The sequence below is a fragment of the Oppia nitens genome, unplaced genomic scaffold, assembly GCF_028296485.1.
Source record: "Oppia nitens isolate AA-2021 unplaced genomic scaffold, nextdenovo-longstitch-racon4-pilon3 scaffold14_pilon_pilon_pilon, whole genome shotgun sequence".
Lineage (NCBI taxonomy): Eukaryota > Metazoa > Arthropoda > Arachnida > Sarcoptiformes > Oppiidae > Oppia > Oppia nitens.
The window spans coordinates 1,548,391-1,562,890 of record NW_026533193.1 but is presented as its reverse complement, the minus strand read 5'-3'; the positions used below and the strand labels follow the sequence as shown (position 1 = coordinate 1,562,890).

General features: G+C 22.2%; 1 protein-coding gene across 4 annotated transcripts in view; it reads right to left on the bottom strand.

Annotated features, from left to right (window-relative positions):
* Positions 1–14,055, bottom strand: part of LOC128961753 (RNA-binding motif, single-stranded-interacting protein 2-like) — a 40,110-nt gene extending 26,055 nt beyond the window's left edge. For 2 of the 4 annotated variants that reach the window (XM_054308019.1, XM_054308027.1), the window contains exon 1: positions 13,509–14,055. In XM_054308019.1, the coding sequence (XP_054163994.1) occupies positions 13,509–13,877 (369 nt within the window). In that variant the 5' untranslated portion in view covers positions 13,878–14,055. The remainder of the gene's footprint in view (positions 1–13,508) is intronic. The other 2 variants (XM_054308042.1, XM_054308050.1) reach the window with 1 other exon arrangement.
* Positions 14,056–14,500: the final 445 nt, after the last annotated feature.

The window sequence follows — 14,500 nt, the reverse complement described above, 5'->3', positions numbered from 1 at the left end:
AACAATAATAATTATACATATATATATAAATCACACACACACACACACACACACACACTTAATTAAATTTGAATATTACTTTTTTCAAATTTAAAAAAATATGTTTTTTTAATTATTATTATAATGAAAAAACTAGTTCAGACATAATGGCACACAAATACTGTATTATAAGTTATATATTTATATATTAATATATATATATTTATTAAGTGAAAATAATTGAAGCAAAATGGCATTTAATGAAAGTAGTAGTCATTTAATTATATATATATATATATATACACTGTATATATATAAGTACTGTTTTACTTCAATAATAATAATAATAATAAACACTTACACACAACTTATAAATTGTTATAAATAACTGGCAAAAAAATTAAAGTAAATTATCAACAAAAAAAACATATTATGATATAAATTATAATTACTGAGAGTGAGAGTGAGTTTTAGAGAGAGAGAGAGAGAAAAAAAAATGTAAAATTAATTGAAATACTACTGATATATATATAATATTTATTTATATATATAATAATAATAATTTAATAGAGGAGTGAATGCTAATAGTGAGAGAAAGTGAGAAAATAAAACTCAGTTTAATATATAATATATATATATATATAGATAAATTGTTTAGTGAAAATAAAAATTACTTTACAAAGTAGCTGTAGTTGTTGTAATAGTAATAGCACTGGTAGTAGTAGTAGTAGTAGTAGTAGTATCAGCACTGGTAGTTGTTGTTGTAAAACACCAGTCAAGTCTTTTAGGAAATGAAATAAAACTGATAGGAATAGTGTAGAGAAAGAGAGAGAGAGAGARAGAGAGAGAGAGAGAGAGAGAGAGAGAGAGAGAGAGAGAGAGAGTGGAAAGTCTGGAGACTTTTTTTGAACGAAAGTATATATAAAAAAATAAATATAATGTTTAAGAAGATAATAATAACAACAACACTTTATTTATATATATATATATATATATATATATATATATATAGAAAGAGAGAGAGAGAGAGAGAGATAAAAAAATTGAAACTGAAAAATATATTTTTCCAAAAAAAAATATATATATATATAAAAGTCAATATATTTGTTATGGTATGTTCGCGAAAGTAGATAATCCGCTTATTTTTAGTCCACTTTTATTTCAATCCTTTTTTGCGAACGTGATAGAGGATTGAAATGAATCCTTATTTTCAATCGGATTGAAAAGTGGATTGATATGCTATAAAGTGGATTATATGCTAGTGCGCATGTGTATAATTATTTAAACACATGTATTTTGTATTTATTAAATTTGTGTAATTTTAAATTTTGTAAACAAAAACAAAATCAAATTAATTTACTAAAGATTACCGTGCGAAGGGAATAATAACTATGGATAGATGGACAACAGATGAAATCAAAATATTAATTAAAATATGGAAAGATTTAAAAAATAAAATGAATTCAATGGGTCCAAAAAAATTAGTGTGGAATGAGTTCAAAGAGAAATTGATTGAATATAATATCAATAAATCAATTGATCAAATTAAGGTTAAAATTAAAAACCTCAAGGCTGATTATAAAAAATATAAGCCTGGATCAACTGGCTCATCAAGATCTGAATGGATACATTTTGATGATATTCATGAAATATTGAAAACAAGTCATTATTTCAATCCTGAAATGGCATATACTATAGAAAGTGTAAGTATATTTGTTTTATAAAAAACATCAAAATTAATAATCTTTCGCCTTTTACTAAAGTTTACCGAAGAAGATAATCCAGAAGTTGAGCGATCAGTTGTGTCGCTAACTCCTAAGTCATCAAAAAAAAGAAAATATCAAAAAATAGATGACTTAAATGAAGAGAAAGAAGAGATTAAAAAAAGTATTGAAGAAATGAAAGAGATATCAAAAACAGCCATAAATAATATGATGTCATCTCAAGAAGAATTGAAAAATGAGTTTAAAGAAATAAAAGAAAGTTTAAATAATTTTATACATTTAATGTTAAAAAAATAATTGTCAAAACAGTTAATAGTAATAAATAAAATTAATATTTATTATAATTGAAAAATGTTTACCATTTGATCTTTACTTTGCTCTAAACTAAGTCCAAAATTTCCTAAAATTATATTTTTTCACCAAAAATAAATTAGTTGTAAAGTGCTATATAATTAACTTTTAAATTAATAATATTTAAATTATTTTGTCATTCAAATTATTTATTTATTTACATTATTTAATGTATAATTAAATTTTATTATTATTAAAATAGGTTTTTAAAGCATTCCTTATATTTAATGCATTAGATTTATCACTATTTGTAACATTTTTTGATATTATGATATTATCAATATTTTTATTCCAATCCATTTTTGGATGATCTCTAAAATCTTCACATATATTATGCAATGCAAATGCTACTTGTATAACTTTAGATGCATCTTCTAATCTATAATAAAAACTTTAGTAAAAAGCGAAAGATTATTATTTATTTACTTTATTTCCATTTTCTTTAAAGTTCTTCTCCATCGAGATTTAACTAAACCAAAAACATTTTCAATTATACGGCGAGCATGACTATGCCTATAATTAAAATATACTTCATCGGCATCACTATTATCTCTATAAATATAAGGTTTCATAAGCCATTCTTTCAAAGGAAATGCACCATCTCCTAGTAAATGAAACGGTATATCAGTGTCTGATATTTTTCTTTCAACACTTGGCAGAAGTGATCCGTTTTCAAATTTTTCAAATAATGATGTCTGATGAAATGCACCAGAATCATTTGTACGTCCAGGTATTCCTGATTTTACGTACCAAACCTAAATTAAAATTTTACTAAAGATTACCGTGCGAAGGAGAGTAATAACTAACCTTATAATTTGCATCACATATTGCAATTGAAATAATTGAATGAAAACTTTTATAGTTATAATAATCAACAGCTTTTTCAAGGGGTACTTTTATGGGAAAATGACACCCATCTATTGCCCCAATTGCCATAGGATAATTCCATTTTACTTCAAAATCTTTGGCTATTTTTTTAAATTCTTCATTATTTGGAATCACAATATGCTCTGGTACTAGAGCAATTATTGCTGATTCAATGAAGAATTTAAAACAATCATGTACTGTGGTCTTACCTATGCCAAATGATTTTGCAATTTGTTTGTATTCAGCTGTAGATCCTAAGACCTAAATAATGGTATTCTTTAGTAAAAGGCGAAAGATTATTATTTATTACCTGTAGTCCAACTGCTACTTTTTTATCAATTGGTATACCATTATTATAATTAGGATAAAGATGTTTAATTTTTTGGACAATATAATTAAATGTCTGTCTATTCATTCTAAATTCATCTTTAAATAAGTCTTCGGGCATTTGTGGTACCAAATATTCCCACCAACCAGTGTTGAGATATGTAGGCTTTTTGATGAACCGTCTCTTCTTTGGTTGGCTAAACACACCCCCCGTACGGTAATCTTTAGTAAAATTTTATATTATATTTATATTAATATTAGCTTACCTTTGATTTAATAATTGAACATTTATATCATAAAGTCTGTTAAATTTATTTAACATGAAATAATTAAAATCAATTTGATATTTATAATATTGAATTTGATTGTCATTAATTTTAATTAAAATATCGATTAGTTTTAAATATGTTGACAATAATTTTTCAACAATCAAATTATCCATTTTTATCTATTTGTTTATTTATTTTGTTTATTTATTTATTTATTAATATTTTATATAGAGGTCACTTAATTACAATCTTTATTTTACATTTTAATAGCGAACAGGATTGAGGATGGATTTTGAATCCTTTTTTTGAATCCTCAATCCTGTATCTACTTGGGCGAACATACCATTATTGTATTTTTGAAATACAGTATATATTATATATATATATAAATACAATACACAATAACAACAACAACAAAAATATTTAAGGTGAGGGATGGGCTATACTTTTCATTTATATATATATATATTGAAAATTAAATACCAGTGTCTAAATGGTGCTGGGCTTAAAACAAAACGTCTACCGGAGCTGTATGTATGTGTGTGTACAGTATGTGTTAATAATAATATTATTATTATTTTATATATAATTTTATTATTACTAATAATAATAAGTTGTGTGTGTTTTAGTCACTACTACTACTATATATATATATATATATATATATATATATATATATATATATATATTATATATATATTGAATATCCACGACAACTGAAGGCCGGCCGCCAACACATTATATATGCCTTTATTATTATTATTATTATTATTATTATAATGTTATGCTATGTATTGCATGCGTCAAAACTGATGGCCACATCCCTATAGATTTGTGATTATTATTATTATTATTATTATTATTATTATTAACTAATATTTTTTCATATATATATATTTACTATTAAATCTATATATAAATATATATATATAACATATAATACAGTATTTATTAGTTATCGTATAAACGATTTTTTTTGTGTACACTATTGAATTGATAGACTATATATATCAGCAAACAATTATGTCATTTCATTCATTCACAAAATATATTAATAATAAAATAATATCACAATTAAAAAAAATTTATACCAATTTTTTTTTATATGTAATGTTATCCTATTTTGTATATAATAATAATAATAATAAACACACAATTTATGTTAACAATATTATTATGAATTTTTATAAATTCAATTATGTTGTTGTAGTAGTAGTAGTGTATATAATGATTAGTATTTAATATATTAAATATTCAATAAAAATAATTTTCCACTTATTAATAATAATATTATTATTATTATAATAATTACAACTACACACACACACACACACTCAGTATATGTAAAATATTTTTTTTAATCAATTCAATCAGTTATGGCTTTATTTATTATAAATGTGTGAAAAAAAGTTTAAGACACTTGACTTCATTGCCATATAAAACACAAAACACAATATAAAATTTGATTTTTTTTGTTTAAATTATAAGTATATATTATTATTAATTATTCATCAAAAAAATAAATAAAATAATAAATTCAATTCATGAAACAATTTTTTTTGTTGATAACTAATTGAAAGTCAAATTTATTTTTATTTATTTCAAAAAAAAAATTTCGATTATTTTTTTCGTTAAAATAAAAACACTAGTAGTATTGAAATATATTTTTTTAATATATATATATAATAATAATATTATTATAAATCTTTATTTAAATGTTCACAAAAAACAAAAAATTTGTTTTAAAACATCATTTTATTATTAATAACATTTCAAATGCATTATACGCCGGATATATAGCTATTAATAATATATATATATATATATATTATATATTTTATATCCAAAAAAAAATCAAAAAACAAAAAATATTTTATTATTTAAAAACCAATAAATATTCACACAAATAAATTTGTTTGTATTTGTTTGTCGCATCCAATTTTGTTAATATATATATATTGAATAGTTATTATACAGTACAGTTAAACAACAAAATAACAACAATAATAACAATAAAAAATATTTTTTTATCCCAGAAAATACAGTTAAATATATATTAAATTATATTATGAAATCGTTGTGTGTGTGTGGGGGGAAATGGTATGCAAAATGCTATACTATCCATAGCACACATACATACCATCAAAAAAAAACAAACACAATATCTTTAAAAACTTTTTTGTTTTGTTGTTATGTTTGAATATCAAGTGTTTCACACATATATACTAATGATATATATATATATAAAGTCAATTGTGATGATAGAGAGGATGAGAGGATCGGTAGTGTTATCCTCAGTTAGTATTTAGAAAAAAGTAATATTAAATTTATTTTATATTATATTTTTCGTTGAAAAACTATTTGACAAATAGTTGTTTTTTTTAGTGAATGATAGTTAAAGAAAATAGTTTTACTTATGTATCTCAAAAAAAAAAAAATTGTTTTCAATACTATTATATCATATGAGTGAGAGTGTGTGTGATAAACATATACAATGTGTGTATGTGTCTGAGTATATATATATATATATAACACCAACAATAATAACAACAACACTACTACTCTCCTAAAAGACACCAACAGCACTGACACATACGGCATATATAGACGGCATATAACAGCACAAACAAAATGAGCGACGACTACAACGCCGATTCAGTACACCAAACAAAACTGGTGTTCAATGTATATAACTGTGCAATTCATATGTGGGGAGAGAAAGTGAGTGAAAGAGAGAGAGAGAGAGAGAGAGAGAGAGAGAGAGAGAGAGAGAGAGAGAGAGTAGACTATTATACTATACCGATATATATATGACTATAATATTATATTATAACTATTGGTAACAGAATGTTCAGACATATATACTGTATATATATACGGTATATATATATATATACCCAACATTTTGAGAGGTATGAATTGTAGGGCTCTCTGACAGTGTGTGTGTGTGTGTGTAAGGGAAAGGGAGAGAGTAGTAAAGTGGGTGAGAGTGAGTGAGTAGAGTGAGACAGCTCTTTGCCATTTAAAATCAAATGTTAGAGAGAAAATTGAATGAATGAATTGAACAGAAAATAGATAGATAGAGGAAAAGTAACCAAAAAAAAATTTTTTTTTTTGAAAGAGAATTAACTGTATTTCACAGCTGATGGCAGGTCAGGGAATGGGTAGATAAATATATAGGGCTGAGCTTTGTATGTGTGTGTTAGAGAGTTAGAGAGAGAGAGAGAGAGAGAGAGAGAATTATATTTAAGTTATAATAATGGGTACATCTGTTTTCCAAATAGTCAAGTAAATGAGTGAATCAAATATATACAACAATAATAATAATAAGAGGGATGAAAATGAATGTTTCAATGATTTTCAATGTAACTATTTTTTATATATGTTTTGTTTAGTTTAGTTTAGTTGTACTGTACTTTAAATATATTGTTTATCGCATATATATACTGTATATAATATGTAATCAACTAAATTAGGGCTCTCTTTCTCTCTAACTATAAAACAAAAAAAACATAAGACATTGAAATAAATTTATATATACTGTGAATATAATGACATTAACTTTATACAACCCAATTGGCTCATACATACAATAATATTATATATATATATATATGCATTTATATCATGTATTTTTTTATATCCAAAAACAACAACAACAAAAAAAACAGTAGTTTCATACATACAGTAAATATATGATATATATGACACCCATTAATAGGGACACTATGTGTGTGTGTGTGTGTGTTATATGTATTTGTTTTGCAAAGATAGTACTGTATAAGTCAATGGATGCAATTGTATACTCAATTGACAATTGTTATTGATTTTTGTTTTTTGTTTGTCTATTTGTTGGTCTCACAATCATCATCATCATTACCATCATCATCAACAACAACAACAAAATGTATATAAATATAACAATATATATATAACAATAAAAAATAGTAGTAAAAGTAATAATAATAATAATGAAAACAAAAAAATATATATTTTTTTTTAAAAAATCTGAAAAGACATAAAATGGACATAACTTTAAACACATACTTATACAAACAAAATATATAAAACAACAATAAAAATTTAATAATAATTAAAAAAAACGCCAAAAAATATTAATTTCACACAATATTTTATATATATAATATGTTATATAATATATATATATATATATGAGAAACACATACATATAATGTATAGTGTATATAATATGAGGGGAGAGAGAGAGAGAAAGAGAGAGAAAGAGAGAGAAAGAGAGTAAATGATATAATTATATGAAAAATGTTTTCTCAGGGATTCAGAGGACTGACTAACAGTGTGTGTGTGTGTGTGTGTGTGTGTGTGTGTGTGTGTGTGTGTGTGTGTGAGTGTTAGACTGTGAGAGAAACTGAGAGACCGGTGCTAATTGACAGCTCAGTTATGTATTACTACTACTATTACTATTTAGTGTGTATGTGTGTGAGTGAGTTAACTCCCATTTTCTTCATCATAATATATATATATATATATATATATATATATATATATATATATACTGTATATATAACACATGAAAAACATTGTTCAAACATTTAATATATATATATTATATTATATTAATATATCGACACAAATGTTTTGTTTCCAACAACACAAAAAAAAATGTAATGAAAATATTAGATAACTATTTGTGTGTTTTTTTCTGTTTGTTTGTGACAACTAATTATAAATCGCTTAAGAAATACCAGTTGTTTACTAAACCAAATAGTTTTATAAATAAATTATAACTGAATTATTGTATTATATATATATATATATATATATACTGTATATATAATAATTATAATCATAATAATTGTATTATTAATAAAAAAAAATGAATCGATTGATTAGTTATTGTAGACATAGAGAAAAATAGTAATCATTTATTAAATGATATAAAATGTATGCATAAATCAACATTTTATGAGATAAAATTTTTTTTTTATAAATATAAATACATTTCATAACTATTAATAATAATAATAATAATTTTATTTATCATTTAGTTATATTTTTGTAAAAAAATCAATATCAATATCAATCTCAAATAAACATATATATATGAAAACTAATGTAAATAAATGGATTTTTGTTGTATGGCTACTAATTTTTTTTTACATTTTTTTTAGTAAAAAAAAGTCATCGATAGTAGTATTAGTTAAAAAAAACATACATAACTAACTGTCCAATAGTTTTTTGTTGTTGTTGTTGCTAATATTTAATATTGTTTCACAATTTTTATTTAAAAATGATAATAATACTGATAACAACAACAACAAAAAATACTACTAATAATAAATAAATAAAATAAAATAAATAGCACACACAAAATTCAACATTTATTTTTTGTTGTTGTTAATATATATATAAAATAATAAAAAATATATATAAACTACTTTTTTATATAAAAAAAAATTTATATAATGATAAAATAAATTTTTTGTTGTTGCTATAACACTGATCTATATATAAAACCTGGGGCTATAATAAATTGATTATACAATATATATATATATATATATATATATATATATATATATATATATATATATATATATATATATATATATATATAGTAAAACAAATATATATAGTTTTATGATTGAGAAAAAACTCAACAAAAAAAAGTTGAAAAAGTTTTATTTTATTTTATTTTTTAAAAACATATCACAAATGCAATGCTAACACAAATAATATTTTGCATGTTTTGACATAAATGTAATATATTTAACTAATATAATATATATATATATATATATATATATATATATATATATATCTCATATTAGAAATGAAAAATGAAAAATATAATAAAATTTATTATAAAATATTGATTTAATATTAAAAAAAATAACAGTAACTCTTATATACCATTAAATCAAATATATATATATATATTTGAAAATAAATTCAAACATAAAAGATAAATTAAGAAATATTATTTCGTAATGTAATATAAGTTTTTATTTTTTTATTGAGAAAATACATAAAATATTAACAATTTATTTTTTTGTGGATTAAATCAGAGAAAAAGTAAAATCATAAAAAATGAGTTTTATTAGCAACAAAAAAAAATAATAAAATAAAAGCCACTTAAAAAATCATTTATAATATATAAACAAAATCGATAGTTATATACAATTATGTATTTAATTTTTTTTTAAATAAAATTCAATAAAATAAAACAAACAAATATTATTACTAAATAAATAAAACTATATATAAAAAACAAACATAAAAACTAAACAATTATTTTATAATTAAACAAAACCAACCATAAAATAGAAAGTAAAACATTAAATATAATGTTTTTAAAAAAAATCATTTTAATAATAATAACTTTTCAATTATATTAAAGTTAAACAACACATTATATTTATCCTCCTATACACACAATATATATATATATATATATATATATATATATATATATATATATAATCAGCTATTTATTACAAACCATACATAATTAATCAATATATCAAAAAATTTATACATTATATATACATATATAGTAAAAACATAAATATGTATAATAATAATAATATATTTTCTAAGTAATAACTAACTAATACTACTACTAATACTGTATACTCTCTCTCTCTCTCTCTCTCTCTCTCTCTCTCTCTCTCTCTAATAGAGTTCAATACACTGGAAAAAAATATTAGCAATAATTATATGAAAATAAAAATCATGTGAGACATAAAACATACTTAAAAAAAATATCTTTAATGTCTTATATATATATATATATATATATATATTAATACAGTATAGAAATTTCCCTATTTTTTAAAAACAAAAACATTGTTATATTTAATAGGAGAGATAGTATTAGATGGAAAAAACAATATTTTTTTTTCTTATTATAAGTGCACTGATAATAATGTTCAACAATAACAACCAAATACTACTACTACTACTATTACAACAAAAAACAATATATCGATTATTAAATTATAGACTAATTTTTGTTTTAAATGGCATTAAAAAATATTAATGTTGAGTATGTATGTAAAAAATATTATTACTAACATATAGAGAGATAGATAATGAACAAAAAAAATTATGTGATAAAATGTTATTATAATTTGTTATTTAACAAAATAAAAATCAATTTGCTAAAGCAAATAATCATTGTGTATATATACACATATATATTAATAGTATAATAAAAATTAATAAACATATTAAACATTTAAATAAATATTATTTAATATCTCTATATCTATATATAAATATAAAAAATATAAAACAATAATCAAATGATAACAATATATATATACTGTATTTTTCATTGTCATAAATAATACAAAAAAATATATGCTATAAATATGATATATTTTATTTGAATATTGAATAAACAATGACTGGCAATGACTGATAAATAAATAAATAATATTATACTAAATATACAGATTTATATAATAAATAATATATTTATTTATTTAAGTTACTACTCATCATTGTATGATTTTTTGATGTTTAAATAGCAAATATCATACTGTATTGATAATATAATATTAAATTTATAAAACTTATATGATATATATATATTAATATATAGTACAACAACAACAAACTAGTAGTCATATTATCTCAAATGAAAAAAAGTTTTTATTTATAATAATTTTTATTAAATATAAATATTTGAGAGAGAGAGAGAGATAAGTATGAAAAAAACTGTCAATTTATTTTTTTGATAGATAAATTTTGAAACCATATCAATATATATTTAATATATAGTGATAATATAGTTAGATAATATATAGCTAATCGATAAATATCGACAAATCATTTTGGTGTTATACTACATATGGACTCAATTGACAATATGATTGGAAAAATGGTAATATCTTTTTTTTTTTATATATATTTGATATAATAATACTACATATATAGTACAGTACAAAATGCTATTTAGAGGAAAGCGGGTGAGTGTTTGTGTGAAAGAGAGAGAGAGAGAGAGAAAAATTTATAATATATATATTGAGTGTCATTGCAAACGTCGATCACAATCTATGATATTATGAAGTATTAAATAAATAACTAAAATTGAGACAAACTTTTTGTGATATCTCTCTCTCTCTCTCTCTTATATATACACAGTATATATCTTATCTATTAATTCAGTCAATAGACTATTTCATACCCATATAATATATGTATGAATCATAGACAATATATATACATATATTTAGTTAAGTTAAGTAAAGCAAAAAAAAAAAAAAAATACAGTAACAGTTATTATATAAGTATTTTTTTTTATTAACATAAGTTAAAGTACAGTATATTGAGATAACAACCAAATCGACAACATTTGTCTCTAACGCTTATTAATAATAATAATAAAATCTCTCTCTCTCTCTCTCTCTCTCTCTCTCTCTCTCTCTGATTAAATATGAATATAAATATGGTATAAATAGGATAATTATATTATATAACACACACACACATATATATATATATATATGATATGATTTTTTTATATTGATATTTGAAGACAAACTTCAAACGACAAGTTTAATATCAAATAAAACATTTTTTTAAACCGTTTTTTCTTATTTATGATAACAACTTAATTTCAAAGTTGACAATCAAATCAATATTCAACAGTCATTTATATCTACAGTAATATACACAACGCCCCAGTAATATACAGCAACAAACAAACAACAAACAAAAATATATATTATTATTAAATTAAATTTAATATATATATATATATATTAATGTCATTAAGTATGTCTTTCTCAACATTACAAACAACAATACTAATGATGATAATAATAATAATAATACGACAAACTAATTGCATATTTAAAAAAAAAACTTGAATTAATAAAGCAATTATTATATCACAAACACATTAATAGAGATATTATATATAAATGTTTTTTTTTAAAAGCAAACAAACAAAAAACAATTACACAATGTTTTATATCAATTATACCCACCAAACACTTAAGTGAAATTAATTTTCTTGTTTTTTTTGAAATCACATTTTTTACTAAATATAAAAAACAATAGCTTTATAAATCAGTGAAAACTATATATATATTTTTTGTTAAAAATACCACCCCTTCATCCCCCACCACAAACAATACACTTTTAAAATCATTGTCAAAATGGTTTACCGGTTGACAGTTAGTTAGTTAGTTAGCTGTTTGACAGGTGTTTAACCGGATATAAACAATAATAATAATAATATAATAATAATAACCGAAAATATATTATACTTTCATTACAACTATTAAGTATAAGTTTAGATTACTAGTTAACAACAAAAAAAGTTTATTTATCTTAAAATTTTTTTAAAAAGTTTTTAAAATAACATATTATTCAATATTCATACAATAATAATAATAATAATATCTATGGTTATCTAAATTAGTGATGACATTCAATTTATTTATATATAAATTTAATTAACAATAAAAACCTATTTAAATATATATATATGTATATAGTAATAAAATTAGATCCACTAATGTCAACAAAAAACAATAACAACAATTATAATCATATGAATGATTGCTACCAAAACTAATTTATATAATAAATTAATCAATTATTAGTTAGCTATTCAATATCGCTTATGAGATAAATAAAAGTTTTTTTTGTTTCAAAAAAAAAAACTACTAATAACATAAATGTCACTAAAATTATCTATTTTTAACTAACAATAAAAGATATCATTATTTTATTTTATTACTTCAATCATCCAAAATACTTGTCCACAAATAATAAATAAGTTTTGACCACAAAATAAAAACACATATTTTTGTTTGTCAATCAAATCAATCATTTACTATCAATAATATGATATTTAATTCAATAACAAAAAATAAACTAATAAAACATGTGATTATTATGTATAATCAATACATGTTATCGTAATTGCTAATTAAATACATAAAAATAGTTATCATATAATAATAATAATACTAATAATAATCGGTTGCCTTACCGTTGCGTTGATCGACGGCTGGGCGGCGTAACCGGCATTAGCGGCAGCCGCCGCTGCGTACGGGTTGATAGCGGCAGCTGCCGCTGCGGCCGCAAATGCCGGCGTATATCGGAGATACGGGTTGACATTCATACAGGCGGCCGATGCCTGGAGTCGGGCATTGATATACGGCTGAATCATGGCTGCAGTGGCCGCTGCCTGGGCTTGCATTGCCGATTGCTTGTTGTTGGCCGCATTGGCAGCCGCCTGAGCCGACTGTTGTTTGTTGTTGCTGTTGGACTTATTGCCACCGCCGCCGCCGCCGCCTCCACCACCACCACCGGAGTTGGCCACCCGATTGTTGGTCACGGTTTTGCCATTGCTCGGCATGGTTTTTGTTTAATAATAATAATAATATCGGTAATCGCTGGTCGCGTCGGAGGGGGTGTGTCTTGTGTATCGGCAAGAGATCAAACCAATGAGTGGCCAATTGATTGTGTGGTCACCGACGGGTCGTTATTATTAAAAAAAAATTATAATCAAAAATCTAAACAAAAGTTTTTTTGTTGTTATTATTTTGTTGTGAATCACAAATCAGATGACACACTAAATAACTAACTAAATGGCGATAAATATTATTATTAATTAATTAATTAATTATTAGTTATTATTAACTAATTATTAACTAATTTATAACTACAAAAAAAATTATGTCATATATTATTACACACATAAACACAATCACACAAAAAAGTCTCCGGTTTTTAATAATAATAATAATAACATTAAAAAAAACTATTTAATTAATTACTACTAATAATAATAATAATGTTATTGTTGTTATGTTTTATTAAATAATAATAATAATAATAATAATAATAACATTATTTTTATAATAATAATAATAATAACATCATTACTATTACAATACAAAATACATTTACATTTATATACTATTATTTCATATATTTTTTTTCTATTACTAGTATTTTATTATTTGGTTTCAAAAGTGA